This window comes from Carya illinoinensis, chromosome 8 (genome assembly GCF_018687715.1).
Source record: "Carya illinoinensis cultivar Pawnee chromosome 8, C.illinoinensisPawnee_v1, whole genome shotgun sequence".
In the NCBI taxonomy this organism is placed as follows: Eukaryota; Viridiplantae; Streptophyta; class Magnoliopsida; order Fagales; family Juglandaceae; genus Carya; species Carya illinoinensis.
Window position 1 is genome coordinate 29,463,421 of NC_056759.1, and position 19,229 is coordinate 29,482,649.

The 19,229-nt window shown below is 32.2% G+C and overlaps 1 protein-coding gene and 1 non-coding gene across 2 annotated transcripts; one reads left to right on the forward strand and one right to left on the reverse strand.

Annotated features, from left to right (window-relative positions):
- Positions 1-108: 108 nt before the first annotated feature.
- LOC122318048 (putative U-box domain-containing protein 50) lies at positions 109-5,350 on the reverse strand. Its single transcript, XM_043135175.1, has 8 exons — positions 4,805-5,350; positions 4,604-4,716; positions 4,366-4,493; positions 3,805-4,237; positions 3,307-3,447; positions 2,674-3,213; positions 687-1,403; positions 109-467 (listed from the first exon to the last, which is right to left on the reverse strand). Exons 1-8 carry the CDS (start codon positions 4,965-4,967, stop codon positions 261-263), a joined length of 2,442 nt encoding a protein of 813 aa, XP_042991109.1. The 5' UTR covers positions 4,968-5,350; the 3' UTR covers positions 109-260.
- Positions 5,351-9,021: 3,671 nt separating this feature from the next.
- Positions 9,022-9,094, forward strand: TRNAA-CGC. Its single transcript has one exon. It is a non-coding gene; the product is annotated as a tRNA-Ala (tRNA).
- Positions 9,095-19,229: the final 10,135 nt, after the last annotated feature.

The window sequence follows — 19,229 nt, forward strand, 5'->3', positions numbered from 1 at the left end:
GTAACATTATCCATCGATTCCTAAATTTGTTTTGCTTTTAGTAATGCTAGATACAATTTTAAAGTGTAAATTTTACATATTTCCTTTAAAATAAAGTGAGATCCACCGTTAAAAAGATGATTTTCTCATGTAGGTTTCAGATTTATGAGTACTCCCAATCCCAATCGCAATCCCATTACAAGAGGGAACCCAAAAAAGAAAAAGAAAATAGGAAAAGAAAAACTTAATTTACTCTTTGTTTGGTACAAATACAAAAGAGATTAGTGTGGTCGGGAGGGAGTTGTTGATCTTTTACTGTGCCAATCCTGAATGAGTGAACGGAGAGTGTGATTAGGGGTGAGCTGTGTGTGCTTGAGGCGCAAGTTTGTCATTGGTGAAGTATTGTGCCCGGTTGCCAGCCATTCTTCTATGGCTTCTTGCTCATACGAAAATCCATCTGCTGCCACGTGTGGGTTCTTCATTATATCCTACACCAAAAATATATTTATTTTATCTCTCCCAAAAACATAATTTTATTAAAAAAATCATAAATTAAGGGGATTTGTGAACATTTTTCTACTATTGAAGTAGATATTTGAGAAGGTCCCATCAAAATTAGGCCTAAACTTCATCTCAACTTCTAAGCCTATTTTGTTTTCTGATGAACTTGATTTGAAAAAGTCCAAAATGGTTAGGAGGGCAAAAACCTGAAAAATGGGGCAGAGGAAAACTTTGGGAGCATCGCATGAATCTGCTTCATCAACACCTCCATTCATCACTGCCTCATATTCTCCTCTTTCCATTACATCATTTGCCTTGTTCTTAATCTTATTTAGCTCTTCCATTACCCTTGTGATGCTTAGGTCGTCTGTCTCGGGCTCACGGTTAACGGACAAGCACCTCGTTGCTAAGCTTGCAAACTCCTCCGCCACACCCAACGGCCAATCTACGACCATCTCATCCAGAAACTGAGCCAAGGCTGCCCTTTCCATTGTCGGTGCATCCTCAACTAATTCAGCCCAATTTCTCCCGGTGAGAAGATGTAGCATTACAGCTCCGAAAGCCCGAATGTCCAACCACTTCTCGCATTCATTATGGGCTTGTGAGAGCCCATAACCACTAATCTTTGCCACATGATGGTAATCAAGGAGTATGTTAGAGGGGGTGAGGTGTCCATGAATCATGGGACTAGGCTGTGCCGTATGGAGGAAGCCCAGGCCCGAGCAAACCTGGGTTGCAATGCGGATCCGGTCATGCCATTGAAGGATCTGATTATTTCTTCTCCTGGAGCTTCTTATGGAGGGAGATAAGATGTCCCTTAAGTTGCCATTGTGCATGTATTCAAACACAAGGCATTTTAACTCTGAGCACAGGCCAACCATTGCCACCAAATGCGGGTGTCTAAGATGGCCTAGTAGATCCACCTACACAAACAGAGGGAGTCTTTAATGTTCAGTCAAACCCATAAATAAAACACTATGGGAATTGGAATATTTCAACAAATTGAGAACTACTACAGACACAAAAAGATTATACAAAATTAACCTATAAATTGATATCGCTTAATGAAATCTGTTAGATCTACTTTATAATAAAAGTAATTTTAAAATTTGACATACCACATCAAGTTACATCAGTTTATAAGTTTACTTTTGTATAATCCTTTTGTGGCCAGAGAATATTATTACCTAAGATTGGATATTTTATATATCTGACTAGCATGACAACCGGCCTTAAGATAGTGAATAAGACTCAACCAGATAAAACCTAGACCAAATGGATGGGTCAACTATTCTAATGAAAGTAGTTCATTAAAATAATCAAATATGGATAATTATTAATTTTAAAAATAACACAGAAAGTCAATGATCAGTAATTCATTTCTATAAAGGATTTATGAAGGACCACTACTAAATTCATACTTACAAAAATAAAATAGGAAAATTATTCAAAATTAATTAAATTGAGTAATCAACTCAAATCAAGTGTTTTTTAACTAATCATACTTTGATCAACCAGTTTCATACTGATCGAGAGCTACAAAAAAGACAAAAAACAAAAAGACAAAAGGAAGCATAGAACAATCTGAACTCTGAAGACCATTAATCAACTGTCTTAGAACCAATAAAAATAAGGGTTAGTGGTAGGAGACGCCCGCTTGGTTAACTAAAATCAAAAATTTTATCTCATCTCATCTCAATCTATCATTATAAATTTTTTAAATTTTTATATAAAATATAATAAATAATTTAATTTTTTCAAATCTCAATATAAAATTAATATTAAAAAAATTATATTATAATAATATTTTATTCATTACTATTCAAAACATCTCATCTTATCTCATCTCATCTTATTCATTACTATTATTATAATATTATTATTTTAAGATTTAAAAAAATTGAATTGTTCACTATATTCTATGTGAAAATTTAAAATAGTTATAATAATGAAAGAGAATTGCTACAGATATAAAAAGATTATATAAAAGTAAATTTATAAACTAATGTGGCTTGACGTAATACGTTAGATCTATTCAAAATTAAAAGTAACTTTACAATCTTATATGTTGCATCACGCCACGTTAGTTTGTGAATTTATTTTTATATAATTTTTTAATGACTAAAGTATTTTTCACGACGCAATGAGAAAAGATGAAACGCTTTTAAACTAGTATAAAGACTCGTTGAATACCTTAGCTTGGAAAGCTGCATCGGATAGCTCACAGCTCGAACTCAGCAGCTTGATTGCAACTGTGCCATGCTTCATGCGCCCTCTATACACATTCGTCCAGTCCCCTCCAGATTTCAATCTTTTACTCTCCGAAAAGTTATCCGTTGCTAATCTGATCTCCACGGACGTGTACTCTCTATAACCACAGCTCACTCCATTGAGCTTTGAAACCATTCCGATGGCATCTTTTTCTCTGCAAAACTCGATCCTCCTATTGAACACATCTCTTTGCCTCCGCAATTCCTCGATTTCCCTCACCATCTCTGCCCTTGTCACCACTGCGTTTTCCAGCTGGGCCTCGGCGTGTGACTTTGCCAATGTAGAAATCTGCAGCTTGTTCGAGAGCTCGGTTTGGAGCTGTATCATGGAACTTAGCCTCTTCTTGCTTTCTTCAATGTCGATTATTACTTCGTTCATGTGTTCCTTTTCTGCGTCTAATCTTTTCTCCAACTCTGATCGATTCTTAACCTCCTCTTTTATCCAAGCTTCAAGTTCTTCAACCTGCATCAAAATGAAAGGACAGATTCATGGTTTTTTCTGAGAAACCAAGATAAATCAAGCACTCAAAATATAGCAACTAGGAGCATGTATTACCCGTGGAATGCATAAAGAAATGACCCGTTCGGCTTTTGCATGCCTTTCAATGTTGTCCTTGGCTTCTTTTCTCTTCAACTCAACTTCCTGCTGGGCTTGACTAATTTTACTCCTTAGAGATTCGATTTTGTCTTCCGGACTCTGATAAAAATGCCAATATATATTTAGTAAAGAATCAATGTAACTATGAAATGGTATCGAAACTGACAACTAGAAAGAGACAGAACACGGAAAATGGCCTTGGTCCGCTCGAAACACGCCCACATACATGATCACTGTCACACTGCTGGCAGAGTAACCCAAGTGGATAAGCGAAGGTGGGGAAAAATCGTCGGTGTTAAAGAAATTGAAAATGGAATTGGTGGCCAAAAACATCATTTTCATAAACCTACTCCCTTAGCCCGAATCGAAACAAAAACAGTACTTGCAGCTGAATGAACAGTATTAAATACAGCCGCAAATTGCGAAAGAAAAAATTATCTATGATATTTTAGTTACCATGGTGGAATCTGTGTTCTCATATTCTGCTTGGCTAGCCTGTAATCTCTCATTCTCCTGGGCAGGATCATCTGCATCCAAATCTGAAGACAACAACTGCTGGAAATAACTCTCAATTTCTTGGACATGAATCTCCCACTGATTTTGTGAACTGGGGGGTTCCAAATTTGATGATGAAGTGGGTGAGTGACGAGAATTTCTTTCTGGGGAATTTGTTTGATCGGAGGACATTAATCTCCCTACCCAACTTTTGAGAGAAGACTTATCTCTCATTCTTGCAACCGTAACTCCTTGATCGTCCTCCATGATTTCTTCCTGATCTGTTTGTCCTCTAAGAAACACCTGCTTTCCTCCACAAATTATGTAAAACTCACAAAAATCCGGCTTGTGCTGATGAATGAAAAACGACCCACTAATCATGCCCTTTGATTTCCTATTGAGGTTAAACCAGAAAGAAAAAACAGAGATTGGTCAATCAATAATGGCATATAAAAAATAAAGCAAATTCAGCAAGCAATATCCAAAACATAAAAACATGAAATCGAAATCAGAAATGCATACCACGACGAGGACTTAATGAATGTGAACCCCATGACTAATTTGGTTATCTGGAGGCGTGAAATCAAATCTAGGATGAGCCTCTGTATGGGTTCATCATTTTTCTCGACTTTCAATGTCTCACACTTTACCTATGAACGAAAGGAAAATTCTGAAAACTGTTAAAGATTGTTAATTTTTTTATGTAGCAAAAACATAGGAAATCCCGGCAAGCTATCAGAGAAGCAAAAAAGAATGAAACCTTGCCGCAGAAAGTTATATAATTGGAAAGCAACTTGTCAATCTTTTCTCGTTCATATTTCTTAAGAACTTCTAGTTTCTCCTCAGATACAACACTTGCAGGTAGTTTCCCAACTGAGCCGGAAACATGAAACGAACAAGAGTCAATCTCGGACCAATTCACAAACGCAAAGAAAACTGAAACAAATATGAGTAATCTCACATGGTGTGTAAACAAAATCTGGGTAGGCGTTGTCAGTTACATGGAGAACGACGACGGAGATTGGATGAGAATTCCATTTTCTAAGCGTCCACTCCAAGGTCCTAAATCCATCTTCGATATCATTTCCGACTGCAACATAGACTTTCTCCGCTTCAGCAGCCATCGTCTACCACAAGCTAGAATTCAATCAACTCAGTTATACATTGAGTCGACTAAATTCCGGGGACATTCAACACCATAAACGGACTCGAAGTCCCGCTTATAGGTAAGCTAATTGAAAGGCGAAGGGTGTTGGAAACTTGGAAGATTCCGTGTGAAAATTCCGTCAAAAAGGCCGAGAGAAGGCTGCCGTTGGTGGACTGCTTTCTTTTTCAATGGAGATTTCGAGGATTTCAAGGACTATCAAGGACGGCCAGGTTTGGTCTTTCTGTTCGGCTCAAGGGGCATGGAGAGAGGTTGGCTCCTCGTTGCTTGTAGCTGCTTTCTACGAAATGTGTTTCGCATTCGCATTCCGGGCTTTGAATCTGTCCGTGAATTTGAACATCAGTTCAATGTGATGTCTTTTGCTTTTATATAATATAATAATGTTAGATAGATTTGCGTGTAACCATATTAAAGAGTAGGGTTAGGTTTCATTATTAAAATTTAATTTTTTTATATAAATCTTATATTTATTTATATTTTTAAAAGAAATATATAATATTTGTATATTTTTTTTTTTTTTTTTTGAATCAAAGAATACTTTATTCAATATAATCAATCAAATAAAAGGGAGAATACATAAATGACTATCCTCCAATCTTACTTCATCCTCATCACTACTTAACCCATACTTAGCTAAAACATGTGCAGCCACATTTACCTGCCTCTTAACATGAACAACATCCCAATAATCAAATTGATTTAGCATATGTTTGGCATCCCATAACAGAACACCTGAATAGTGAGACTCAGCAGAATCATTTTTTAAAGACTTAACAACACTTAGTGCATCCCCTTCTAAGATGACCCTCCTTAAGCCTATCTCTTTTGCAAAACATACTGCTTGTAAAGCTCCTTGAGTCTCGGCTGTGAATGCATCAGTGAACATGAATTTCTGCAAACTTCTAGATGCAATTACCCTTCCTTCAAAATCCCTTATGATAATGCCAATTCCAACTTTGCCAGCTTCTTCCTTTATTGCAGCATCCCAATTAACCTTGTACACACCTGCAGGTGGAGGATTCCAAGTCAAGTTGCTGCTTGTAGATGAATCTGTGAGGACCTGCTGAATAACTTGACTGTCTTGGAAATCTGTCAACAATTGTTGAGCCTGCTGCATTACTTGCTTGGGATGAATGAAGACCTCTTCAAAAATGAAACGGTTCCTTCTCTGCCATATCTTCTTTGCTGTCATTAGAAACCTTTCCAACATCTCCTTCTCTAATAAACCATCCATATAAATAAGCAATTGCAAAAAATTAGAAGTAGTGAAACTACTTTTCTGAACTTGCCTTGAAAAATCACTCCACACATCCTGAGCTGCAGGGCACTCCCATAGAACATGAACAACAGTTTCTGGGTTGAGCAAACATAAAGGACAGGCAAAAGACTCCACAATTTTCCTTTTAAACAAATTCTCCTTGGTAGGCAAAGATTCTAAACAAGCTCTCCAGACAAAAACTTTTGCTGCATTAGGAATGTTCAGCTTCCACAGCTTGATCCATATTCTCCTATTGACATTAGAACTCGACCCCTTGCCTCTATCCCTTCCAACCATTTCCATGTGTAAGTGGTATGCACTCTTAACAGAGAACCTACCATTGTTTGAGCATCTCCAAATAATTCTATCAGGACAATTAAAGGTGCTTAAAGGAATCTTCTTAACCAACTCTGCTTCAGAACTGCTCAGAACAGTATCAATTAATGGAGAGTTCCAACTCCTTAGAACAGGGTCAATCAAGTCAGCAACAACAGCATGACTATCGAGTACCTGTACTGGGCTTTGAATTTGAAAAGAAGATGGTTTGGGAACCCATCTATCTTTCCATAATCTTATCTGAGAACCATCACCTACTCTCCATAAGGACCCTTCCTCTACCAGACTTTTTGCAGCATGAATACTCCTCCATATGTAGGATGGATTAGTACCAATCTTAGAATCAAGAAAGGAGGAGTGAGGGAAATATTTTAGTTTTAAGATCCTACTTGCCAAAGCTTCAGGTCTTTGAAGGATTCTGAACCCTTGTTTAGCAAGCAAGGCCATATTAAAACTTCCCAATTCTCGAAAACCCAATCCTCCAGCAAACTTGGCCTTTCCCATCTGTCTCCATGAGACCCAATGAACACTGCCCTCCCTTTGGTGTTGACTCCACCAGTACTGCTTCATAACTCTGTTAATGTCTCTAAGTAAAGAAATTGGTAGTCTAAACACTCCCATACAATAAGTAGGAAGAGATTGAATAACAGCTTTCAGCAAAATTTCCTTCCCAGCTTGAGAAAGGAACCTCATCTTCCAGTTGCTAATTCTGCTTCTCACCCTATCTAGAATGTTGCTGAAAGCTCTCCTTTTTGATCTACCTATAATGGCAGGTAAACCAAGGTAAGTTTCAGAGGAATTAGACGCCCTTACTCCTGCTATGCTCAGAATGAAACTCTTAGCCTCCTCCTTGGTATTTATGCTAAAGTGAACAGAAGTCTTATCCAGATTGAGCCTTTGTCCAGAAGCTTGTTCATAAAGACCAAGAAGCTCTTTGATTCGACTCCATTCCACCACATTTGCTTTACAAAATAACAAACTATCATCTGTAAAAAACAAATGGTTAATAGACATTTTACCACTGGCTATTGGGATACCAGTGATCAATTTAGATTCCTCAGCTTGATTAAGAAGAGAACTTAATGCTTCTGAGCATAGGATAAATAAGTAAGGTGACAAGGGGTCACCTTGCCTAATACCCCTTGAAGCTTGGAAAGAGGTCTGAGGAGAACCATTAATAAGAATGGAATAAGTTACTGAGTTAATGCACTTCAGAATTAACTTTATCCAATCCGAATGAAACCCCATCTTCACCATAACAGCTTGCAAAAAGTCCCACTCCACTCTATCATAAGTCTTGCTCATATCAAGCTTTAGAGCCATAAATCCTTCTCGACCTCTAAGTTTTTTATCCATTGTATGCATAGCTTCATAGGCCACAATCACATTATCCATAATAAGCCTCCCAGGAACAAAAACACTCTGAGTTGGAGCTATAATTTCTTGTAATACCCCTTTCAACCTGTTAGCCAGCACTTTAGAGACTATCTTGTAGAGGACATTGCATAGGGAGATTGGTCTAAAATCAGCAACCTTTCTGGCATTTCTCTTCTTAGGAATGAGAACAATATAGGTGCTGTTAATTGGTCTAACATCACCATCAGAATTAAGCACCTCAAGGACAGCTCTACTAACCTCCCTTCCAACTGTATCCCAATGAGTTTGATAAAAAGCAGCTGGGAAGCCATCAGGACCTGGTGAACTCATAGGATTCATTTGGAAAATTGCTGCTTTCACTTCATCCTCAGAAAACCTCCTGATCAATCCCTCATTCATTGCTTCAGTAATCTGAATCTTCATAGGCCCAACACAGTCAGATATATTCATAGGACTGGAAGTAGTAAACAGACCCTGGAAGTAGTAAACAGACCCTGGTAGTGACCCTATCTATAATATTTGTATACTTATAACAGTATTTGTATACTTTAATTATAAATATTATTTTTCTTTTTTTATTATATATAATAATATTATATATAATCTTAAAATATGTAAGTTCTGTCTATTTATTTAAAAAAAAGTAAAATATATCATTAAAAATTAACTTTTTTAACTAGATTATAAATTTAATTAATTTAAAAAAATATATATACGAGACTTGTACATTATAATACTTACACAGAGTGAAATAAAAGCCGGAGAGGATTAGATATACTATTGAAATTAGGATCATTGGGTTGTCAAACATTATCAATCCTCTCTCTCTCTCTCTGATAATAAATCATTTTTGGCGTGACATGTGGGGGAGCATTTTAGATTGATGCAAGACCCACGGTCTTTGACTTGGAAGCAGGTTCTATTTATGCCTCTTTTGGTTTCTATATTATTCTGAATTTCTGAAAATCCCTTTAAACGTCGTACGAAAAAATAACGCACTTTAAGAGGCTGAGTAAAAAAAGTGGACAAGAGACATTGGCATGGGGGTGTAGCTCATATGGTAGAGCGCTCGCTTCGCATGCGAGAGGCACGGGATTCGATTCCCCGCACCTCCATCGTTTTTTTTTGTTTGTTTTTAACTCAGCGCACGAACAAATCTGCACCTCAAGCTTAGACTCGTAACCTTTTTTGAGTTATTAACGATAAGAATTTCAAATTTAAAATTAAGAAAACCCAACTAGTTAATATTTTTAAAAAATGATATTTACAGTCTAAAATGTGTAAATTTCAAACATTCCCTTTAAAAATAGTGAATAAATATGCAGCTCATATAAAAGTCATTTTTTTAATGGACTCTCATTTTTTTCAAACGGAGTGTGTGGAATTTTTATTTCTTAAAACTGCAAATAAGTTAAATAGCACCATTGAGGAATCCTCTAATACAAAAGCACAGAAGAAGCTATGGAAATGATTGGGGAAGATGTAGTGCCTCACAAAGTCAGAGTCTTTGCGTGGAGGGCTTATAAAAATGGTCTTTTAACAAAGTATAATTTGAAGAGAAGGCAGGTATTGATGGAGGATAAGTGCATATTTTGTGATGAAGATGCTGAAGATGTGTTACATGCTTTGTACGAGTGTCCCAGTTTAAGGCAATGTTGGGAATCATATGGTTTTGATCAACTGTCTGAGACAAGGAGAGTAGATTTTGCTGAAAGAAGCAATGAGGATCCAGAGAAGTTTTGTTTATAGCATGCAAGAAGGAGCCTACAGTGAATGAGGCGATATAAATTGAGCTACTTGCTAAGAGGGTTGCAATTATGTATACACAGGGATATTCCCAACTCTGTGATTGAGAGTGATTCTTTACTCATGGTTCAAGTTGTCAACAATTTGGGTGTCGAGTCAAGATCTATTCTTGAAAATGTGATTAAGGAAATCCAGGAGCTGATGAAGATGTTTCCTTGCTGCAGCATTCAACATGTAGGACGATTAGGCAATGAAGTGGCACATAAAAGTGGCAAAGTATGCTTGGATCATTGATGACATTAAACAGTTCAGTTTGGTTGTGAGGTGAGAAATTTGAGTTTTAAAATGAAATGTTAAAATATTTTATTTTAATATTATTATTTTTTTGAGATTTAAAAAAGTTAAATTATTTATTATATTTTATATGGGGATATGAGAAAGTTATAATGATGAGATGAGAATTTTGAGATTAAGATGAGAATTTCTCGATACCAAACCGAACTAGGCTCCTGCTTGGACATTGAGATTTTTCATATGAGAATTTTGAGTTTTAAGATTAAAAATTAAAATATTATATTTTAATATTATTATTATTTTGGGATTTGAAAAAGTTAAGAAAAAGTTGAATTGTTTATTATATTTTGTATGGAGATTTTAAAAAGTTATAATGATGAGATAGAAATTTTATATTTGAGATGAGAAATCTTAATGGCCAAACAGTACCGTTGGGAAGCGGCTGTTATTTGGGTTGATAAATAAAAATTTGAAAAAAAAAACTTAATTTAAAAAAAACTAAGAAACATTAAAATTGAAAAAATATTTATAAAAATTAAAGAATCATAGGAAAGAACTAATTTCTTTTCGATGGTTTCAGAATTTAAACAATGAAAATTTAAAAATAAATAAATAAATTCTTTGCAAAAAATTTAAAGGAGAGATTTGTTTAATAAAAAAAAAATCAAGAATAATGCTATATGTTTAGGAAGTGCAAATCTCTTACAGTACATTAGAGCAAAAGTAAACATGATTATAAAAAAAGTTACAAAAAATTCACTATTTCATTTTAAATGAATGTACGAGACATACACACTCTAAAACTATATAGATTATTTCTGAAAAGGCAAAACGTGGCAGTCTAAGCTACAATATTGGAATAAAAGAAAAATAAATTTGATATGAAGAACGAATATACTGGCGGGCGCATAGATTACTGATGTCACGACATATTAAAAAGATTGAAATGCCAAACTCATGTGACCATCTATCATTTTCCTTTATAACATAACCGTATGGCCTCTCATTGTTTTCAGATCTTTATCCCATATTCCCAATCCCACTCACCTCTGACAATGATTTTTAAGCTTAGTTTATAGTGATTGATTCTGATCTTCTTGTTCTTATTACAATATAATCTATCTATTTATATATTATTTATATACAGAAACATATACGTTTTTCGTTTTTTTCTTCCCCTCTAAGCCATGGATGAACCGACACTTTTACTCAATGCAAAATCAAGCGGTTTAGATTACATCAAATGATGCGATTTGATTTATAATATTTTAATTTAAAATTTCTCTTAAAATTCAAATTATCTCATATCACATGAGTAGTGTAGACTATGCGTTATCCACGTCAGCTTGAATTATAACTTTTCATGAACTCTATAATGGTTGTTTCACCAATAGACTATGGATAAGAATTGCATTTTTAGATTGTGTTTGATAGAAGAATTTGGATTTAAAATTAGATTTGGACTTCAAGTCCTTGTCAATTCCTTTTTTTTAATGTAATTTTAAATTTAAGTTTAAAATCTAGCTAGTTAAATCTAAATTTTAATAGATGATTCAAACAAAGATTTAGATTTCAAAGACCTAAATCCAAACCCTTCTCTCAAAAGTCCAACCATCCAAATGCAACATTAAGGCTTAGGTTTGGTAAGTAAGATCAAATACAAAATTCTTATATTGTGTTATCATTATAATTTTTTTAAATTTTCACTTAAAATATAATAAACAATTCAACTTTTTAAAATCTCAATTCAACTTTTTCAAATCCTAAAATAATAATAATAATAATACTAAAAAATAATATTTAAACTTTCATATAAAATTAAAAACTCTCGTCTCAATATCCAAAACTAACCTTAGTTTTTATTCCAAACCAAATCACCTAAAAAGAAAAATGATTGAAAGAAACAAAATAATTGGGAAATAAAAATATATCTAATGAGACTCGTGATTAGGGATGATTAGGGGTGATAATTCGTGATTGCAGATATTTGTGTTTGTGTTTGTGTCATGTCAAGTTATAGATATTCGATTATATGGGTTAATTCAAACACGATTTGTTAACCTAAATGAGTTAGACATTCAAACCTTAACATGACCTATTTAAATAACGGGTCGTGTCTTGTTATCGGTTTTGACCAATTTAATAATTAATTAGGAATGGGTTAACACGACACAACTCATTTCAACTCATTACTTGTAAATAAGTTGAACTAACTCGCATAACTCATTTGACCTGATTAAAATCATTTAACGTAAAAATTAAAATCTATATCTATTAATATGCATAATATCTCAAAAAAAAAAAATAATAATAAGACTACCTACCAACAAAAAAATATTAATATTTTTCAGATTCTAATCTATAATAAAACCAATATTATAAACTTAACAATAACAATTATGAGTATAAGTCCAAAATTACAATTTAATTAAAAAAATTATAAACATATTGAGAAATATGAATATTAAAATCTAACTTAAGAATTTTTGTGAAGTCTGAAATGTGTTTTATGACATGCTTTGTTGAAGTGGGAAGGAAGTTTCTCTAGACACATGTTTTTAGTTCTTCTACGGCTTGCGAGTTAGATTGAAAGAATGAAAGCAAAATGTATTATCCAGTCTCATGAAAGAATGAAAGCAAAGCCTACGACCAGGTCAAGAGAGAGAAGAAAAATTAGATAAGAGAGACCTGCCAATTTTTTTTTTGATAACGAGCTAGAGACCTGCCATATAGTTTTGAGATAATCATAATTAAGAAAAATGATACTTTTGACTATAGTTTATACAATAATATTTTAAAATAAATGATATTGTTGTAAAATATTTTATAAAAAATAATATTATTTTATAAAAATATCCTTATTTTAAAATAATATTTTGAAATATATTATAAAATATATTGTGAATATCATTAATCTCCACCATAAAACTAAAAGGATTAGACCAAAGTGGCGGTGCAATAACTCGAAATGGGTGAATTGACAAGTCGACAAAGACGACATAAAAAAAGAGAAGAAAGACGGAAAGGAAAATAATACTATCTCTTGTAATTTTGTTCCTTCATTTTAATAACTTAGATATATATTTTTTAATTTATTTTTATTTAGTAATTAAAGAAGTGATTATTAATATATTGGTGTATTTTTTATTTTTTTAAAATATTTAAAAAAATGGAGAAAAGGAAAAAAATAAAAAATAAAAATTTGGCCTAGGGAACACATCCAGCTGTTACCGCTAGGCGACATAGTAATAATCCCCAAGACATAAAAGGGCAAGACGCGATTGGGGCTTCTTCACGGCTACACACAAGAAGTCCTACCTAGTTTAAGAGTACTTTAGATCATTCGTTAATAATAATGAAATTGTTTAAGACGTGTTTCGTATCTCGGCTTGCATAACAAACATGCAAGACAATAGCATGTGAGAGCTTGAGGTGTGTGTGTGGCACCTCCTATATCAAAATTATTGTATAATACAATTGTATAGTATGGAAAGGAGATGACTTAGAGAGCCTTTTCACAACCCAAAACCAAAGATTGTGAAAAGGAAAAAGAATATCATTTACCTAAGCCTGAAGGTGGGTTTATATACCCAACTAAGGTGGTCCCCACTTTACTATCATCGAGTTGTTTATGCGCCATACTAGATGCCACGCTCATGGCAAGACGACTATCTGTTGCCTCAGAGGCCATGCCACTGTATTGAATGTTGGCATGCCCCTTTTCACATCTGCTTCCTGCGACAAGTGGGGGAAAGTGCACCCACTATTGAAATTCTTGGACAAATGTGTGGCTCTAGCCATCATTGTTGTTTGTTGTTGTCTCTGTGTATTTAATGCAGCGTGACCTTCTACAGGGCATGTGGACAGTAGTACACGTGGGCATTTGGACGGTCCTCTCCTCCTTGACATGTATCCAGTTGGCTGGCCCTGAGTCCTCTCCTATTACACAAGCAAAGTTGGGCCACACGCGCCCTAGGTGAGCCTGGGACGTTTGAGGATATGAATTCGCTCAGCTCGCCAATGGGGAAATATCCTTCACAGAAATAGTAATAAATGGTTTGTAAATAGAATTTAACTATTTATGAATAATAGTAAATTGTTTGTTAATAATAGCAAACTAATAAGAGATAATCTAAACTCCCAAAACAGTCTTATTCTCTAGTCCCCTCTCCCACCATAATTAACATTGCGAGGTTGAGCCCAAATAGTGATTATGAGAGTTTGTATGGATATCCAAATCATCTATTTTTCCTTCCCAAGTCCAGTGGATGTAGATGTTGGTGTCGAACTACCTATTTCTTTGTGTCTACGATTGTTTATATTTTTTGCACTTTATTATTGTATAAAGCCATAAATGAAGTTTCCAAACAGCGCACCATCGTCCAAGTACCACAGTGATTCGTTCAACAATATTATAATTGGGATTTGGCCATAACAAAAAAAAGCATCAATAAAGAGAAACTAAGGGGATTGGATTGAAAAATTATCTCATTTTATCTCATCATTATAATTTTTTTAAACTTTCTCATAAAATATAATAAACAATTCAGTTTTTTTAAATTTTAAAATAATAATAATAATATTAAAAAATAAAATTCTAATAAATTTTATTCAATTTTCAACTTTCATTTAAAATTATCTCATTTCATCTCACTATTCAAACAACCAATAAATCTTTTATCTTTACAAAAAACAGATCAACTATTTGATACAAGGTTTTACAAAGGGATCGACCAGTGTAGTAGTTTTATTCTATTAAAAACAATTTAGTTAGAATGCATGTCTGCTCCTCATCTATCAAATGTTTAATTATGCTTTGCACCCAAACTATATATATATATATGTTATGTATGTATGTACGTATACTCACTTTTTCCAATAATTTGCATCTCACTTCATGTTTGCCAGTACTATTTCTTCACTTCTGCTCAACTACAACGGAAGTCAAAATTCATTGCTGAAAGTTTAGATTTCCGTCCCAATTAGTCCAAAATATTGCCACAATTACGAACTATGATTCTGTTAAAAAATGTTGGGAAAGACTAATTTCAGCGATTTTTATTGTAGCTAAAAGTAGTAAAATCGCCAACAATACCTATTTCTAGCATTTTCAAAATATTGTTGCAACTAAACTGTTGGTTTTCAAAACCCAGTTGCAGTGATAAAGTTTCGTTGGGAATGACTCCTTTCCAGCGAGTTGTCAATCACTACAACTGAGTTTTGAAAACTAAAAGCTCAGCTGCAGCAATGAAGTTTCATTGGGAATGCCTCTTTCTCAGCGAGTTCTAAATCGCCCCTTTCGCTCCTTTCCACACAAAAATCACAGTGTCACCAAATTTATTTTTTATGTTGTGATGCACAAATTCGTCATAAAAGCCACGATAGATTGCTACCAATTTTTTTGTAAGGAAAACTGTTGTGTGTGATTTTAGAAGCGAGTTTGGAATTGCCGCAAAAATGCCTTTTTTGCGTCCTTTTTTTTTTTTTGTTGCAGCGATTATAAAATTACTGAAAAAAGTTGATTTCTTGTAGTACTAAATAACAATTTTCCATCTCATTAGTTATATCAAACTATATATTAATTCAACGAAGAAAAATAAATAATGCGATAAGATTTTAACAATTGAATCTCACATAATCATGGATCTGAATTTTAATGGTAGTTAAAAAAATGAATTTTCCATATCGTTAATTATATCCAACTATATATTAATTCAACGAAGAAAAATAAGTAATGTGATAAGATTTTAACAATTGAATCTCACATAATCATGGATTTGAATTTTAATGATAGTTAAAAATTGAATCTCACATATGATAATATAATATGCTTGTGAGTAATACTATATACAGTTTTAAAATGTGTAAATTCTGTACATTTTTTATGAAAAAAATTGAGACTTACTATTAAAAACAAAATTTTCATGTGAGTCACAGATTTATACATTTTTTTAAAATGAAATATACGAAATTTGCACATTTTAAAACTGGAAATATTATTTTACTTTATTTAATTAGTTTACATTCATGAGAGATAGAAATGGAGAATTTAAATTGGAAAACCTGTAAATGATAAAATTTCCTAAAGAAAGTCTAAAATAAAAGGAGAAATGTTATTACTTTATTATCTTTTTGTTGTTTTTTAAAAAATTAAATAAAATCTTAATTATATGATGTCACAATAAAGATTGATAAAAAAATAATTTAAATATTTATTAATATGTTTAAAACAAAAGTAATATTGGAAAGAAAAGCAAAAATTTTGATTATAGAAAACAGACTGAGAATATATCTTGATGAAAGATTTTATTAATATGTTTTTATTTTTGACAAAGAGAATGAGAATGTTGAATCCTCAAAAGAGATGGAAGCCAGCTTTCAATCTTAGTCAAACAAAACCCTAATTGCGGTGTTTAATACCATTAAAATAAGAAAAATGGTATAATTATTGAGAGTTGGGTCCCGATATGGGTTCAGATACTTTCGTCTATTTTTTTTTTTAATGATTAAAAAAATATTTTAATTTATATATATATTTTTAAAATTTTAAGATGATTAAAAAAATATATAAAAAAGAAAAAGAAAATTAAAAATACACCTATGGGAACATTTTAAACATGGATAGTGTTATGGCCACCGTTGGGGGCTCCTATGGGAGCTCCCGCTAGGCCAAAATTTTTTTTTTAGTTTTTTGTTTTTTTTTCACGTTATTTTTTTAATATTTTTAAATATTTAAAAAAATATAAAAAATTCACAATAAAATTAAATAATTTTTACTTAATCACTAAGGAGAAAAAAAAAAACCCTGGGAGCGATAGCTCTCAGCGGGATCCCAGCGAAAAATCTAGCATTTTCCTTTAATACTTTTTTTCACATTATTTTTTTAATATTTTTAAATATTTAAAAAAATATAAAAAATTCACAATAATATTAAATAATTTTTACTTAATCACTAAGAAAAAAAAAAAAAAAAAACCTGAGAGCGATAACTCTCAACGGGATCCCAGCGAAAAATCTAGCATTTTTCTTTAACATTTTTTCGATGGCTATAAGAAGTTTGAAAATTTAGGACATAATTATGATGTTGATAAGTGTGGGGACAGGAGAACGCACGTGTGTCACCGAAAATGAAATAGTCGAAGAGATGCATTCGAAGTAAAAAAGAAGCAACGCACTTGCCTTTTCGTCAAAGGTCGTGTGCTCGTGCATCATGCATGTAGACTTTATGAAAAGGAAAGGAATTAAGCAACGATGATTAAGCGGGAATTAGGTAAAGTTAGGTTTTATAAATGTATCAACCCATCTTATCTCATTTTAATATTTATATATAATAAATATAAATATTTTTTAATTTCAAATTATTAAATTTTTAAAAATTTTATTTAATTATTATCTAATTATTATAATTTTTCCAAATTTTAAAATAAAATACAAAAAATAATTCAACATTTTTAAATTTTAAAATAAAAATAGTATAAATAAATTATATTTAATAAGATTTTAATTTATAATATTTTTATTCAACCATTTCTCTATTATTTTTTAAAATTTCATCAAATATTTTAATTTAAACTATTTTATCATTATTTAATAATTTCAGCTACAATTTTGAGAGGCAGAGAGAGAAAATTTTATATGTATAATGCAGGACTCGGAGGTGAGAGAAAGCATTTATTTTGTGATAAGAAAATAATCTGTCACGTAATGAGATTTCAAGAAAAATAATATTTGTAATTATGAAACGTATAAACATTATATAATCATTTTAAAAAAAAGTATAAATATAAAATTTATATAATTTATTAATAATAAATTATATATTTTTTAAAATAATTATATAATATTTATATATTCAAACTATACGTAATATTATTCTTTTCTGTTGAAAAAGACGCACAAGAAAGTCAGAAATGGAAGCTGGTCCATCGGTCGGTAGGTATCATAAAAGACTTATACTATTTGCCTAATTTCGGTTATATATATATATCGTATTATCAACAAGTAATAAACTTTGGGTAATGATACCCTTCCATCCGGTTAACAATCCGTTTACAACTTAGGTAATATAATTTTATCATAGTATCATTAATAAAATTAAAATTATTTATTATTATTATTATATTTTACATATTTTTAAATATTTTTAATCCTTAAAAAATTTTAAAAATATATATAATTTTATTAGGAATCACTTCTTTAATTACTACTAAGTGAAATAAATAAATAAAATATTCTAATAGTGACTTTAAAAAATAATAATAAGGAGGTTAAGTAATATTTTATTTTATAAAATTATAAAATAAATTTAAATGATTTTTTATTAATTTTTTAGATTTTTTTAAAAAACTTAAGTTGTGAACTGGTTGTTAACCAATGACAAGACTATTATTATAGAGAGTAGTACGTTATGTTGTCGCGATTAAAAATGGGAAAAAAGCTTGTGCCTTTGACAAGGTTGAAGCAAGCATATATCATGCATATTGCGATTATTAGCTCCTAATGTACGTCACGCTCTATTTTTTTTTTAAAATATTAGAGGTGTTTTCATTGACGTTAAAATAATAACTTAAACAATAATAAGAGAAAAATGAACTAAAACTTTATATATATAAATATATATATATATATAAATTAAGTTTAAAACATTAAGCCAACTCAAATTATTCGTTCAGAAAAACATCAACTAAAATTTTTGATTATTCCATAACCAATACTTATTCCATCGCTTTCATTCTAACCCTCATTCAAACCTTCACGTGTCCTCTAAACCTCTTTTTTGATATGCTTTTCTTTGACATTTGTAAAATAAAATTTTACTAATAGAATATAAGTTCACAGCTCAATAAATAGGATTTATTAAGCTGGTGTGATATATGAAGCTCATAAAAAGAAACAAATCGATAAGAAAAAATATAGATAAATATAATTATGATAGCAACGATAAATAAAATTCTTGTACTATGTAAAGGCACTTCATATGAGTGAAGATATTGAGAATTCCAGTCTGGCATGTAAGCAGCAGAATTAAGTGCAGACAAGATCGAGAGGTAGACGGAAGTCGCGCACACGTGTAGCAGGTACCACCAATAATTTATCCTTGAATTTATCTCTTAATGGAAAGAAAAGTACCTTTGCTGGTGAAGAAGGAGATGGAGGTCTTAGTTTGGTTAAGAAAAAGAGCAGATAGGTGGAGTGTGATAGCTTGTCTCT

Excerpts from the sequence above, each read along its gene's own strand:
- LOC122318048 (XM_043135175.1), bottom strand. The coding sequence starts at position 4,967 with ATGGCTGCTGAAGCGGAGAAAGTCTATGTTGCAGTCGGAAATGATATC. Across the intron at positions 4,494-4,603 it reads ATATAACTTTCTGCGGCAAG|GTAAAGTGTGAGACATTGAA; the intron begins GTTTCATTCTTT and ends TTTCGTTCATAG. Across the intron at positions 3,214-3,306 it reads TTTCTTTATGCATTCCACGG|GTTGAAGAACTTGAAGCTTG; the intron begins GTAATACATGCT and ends ATTTTGATGCAG.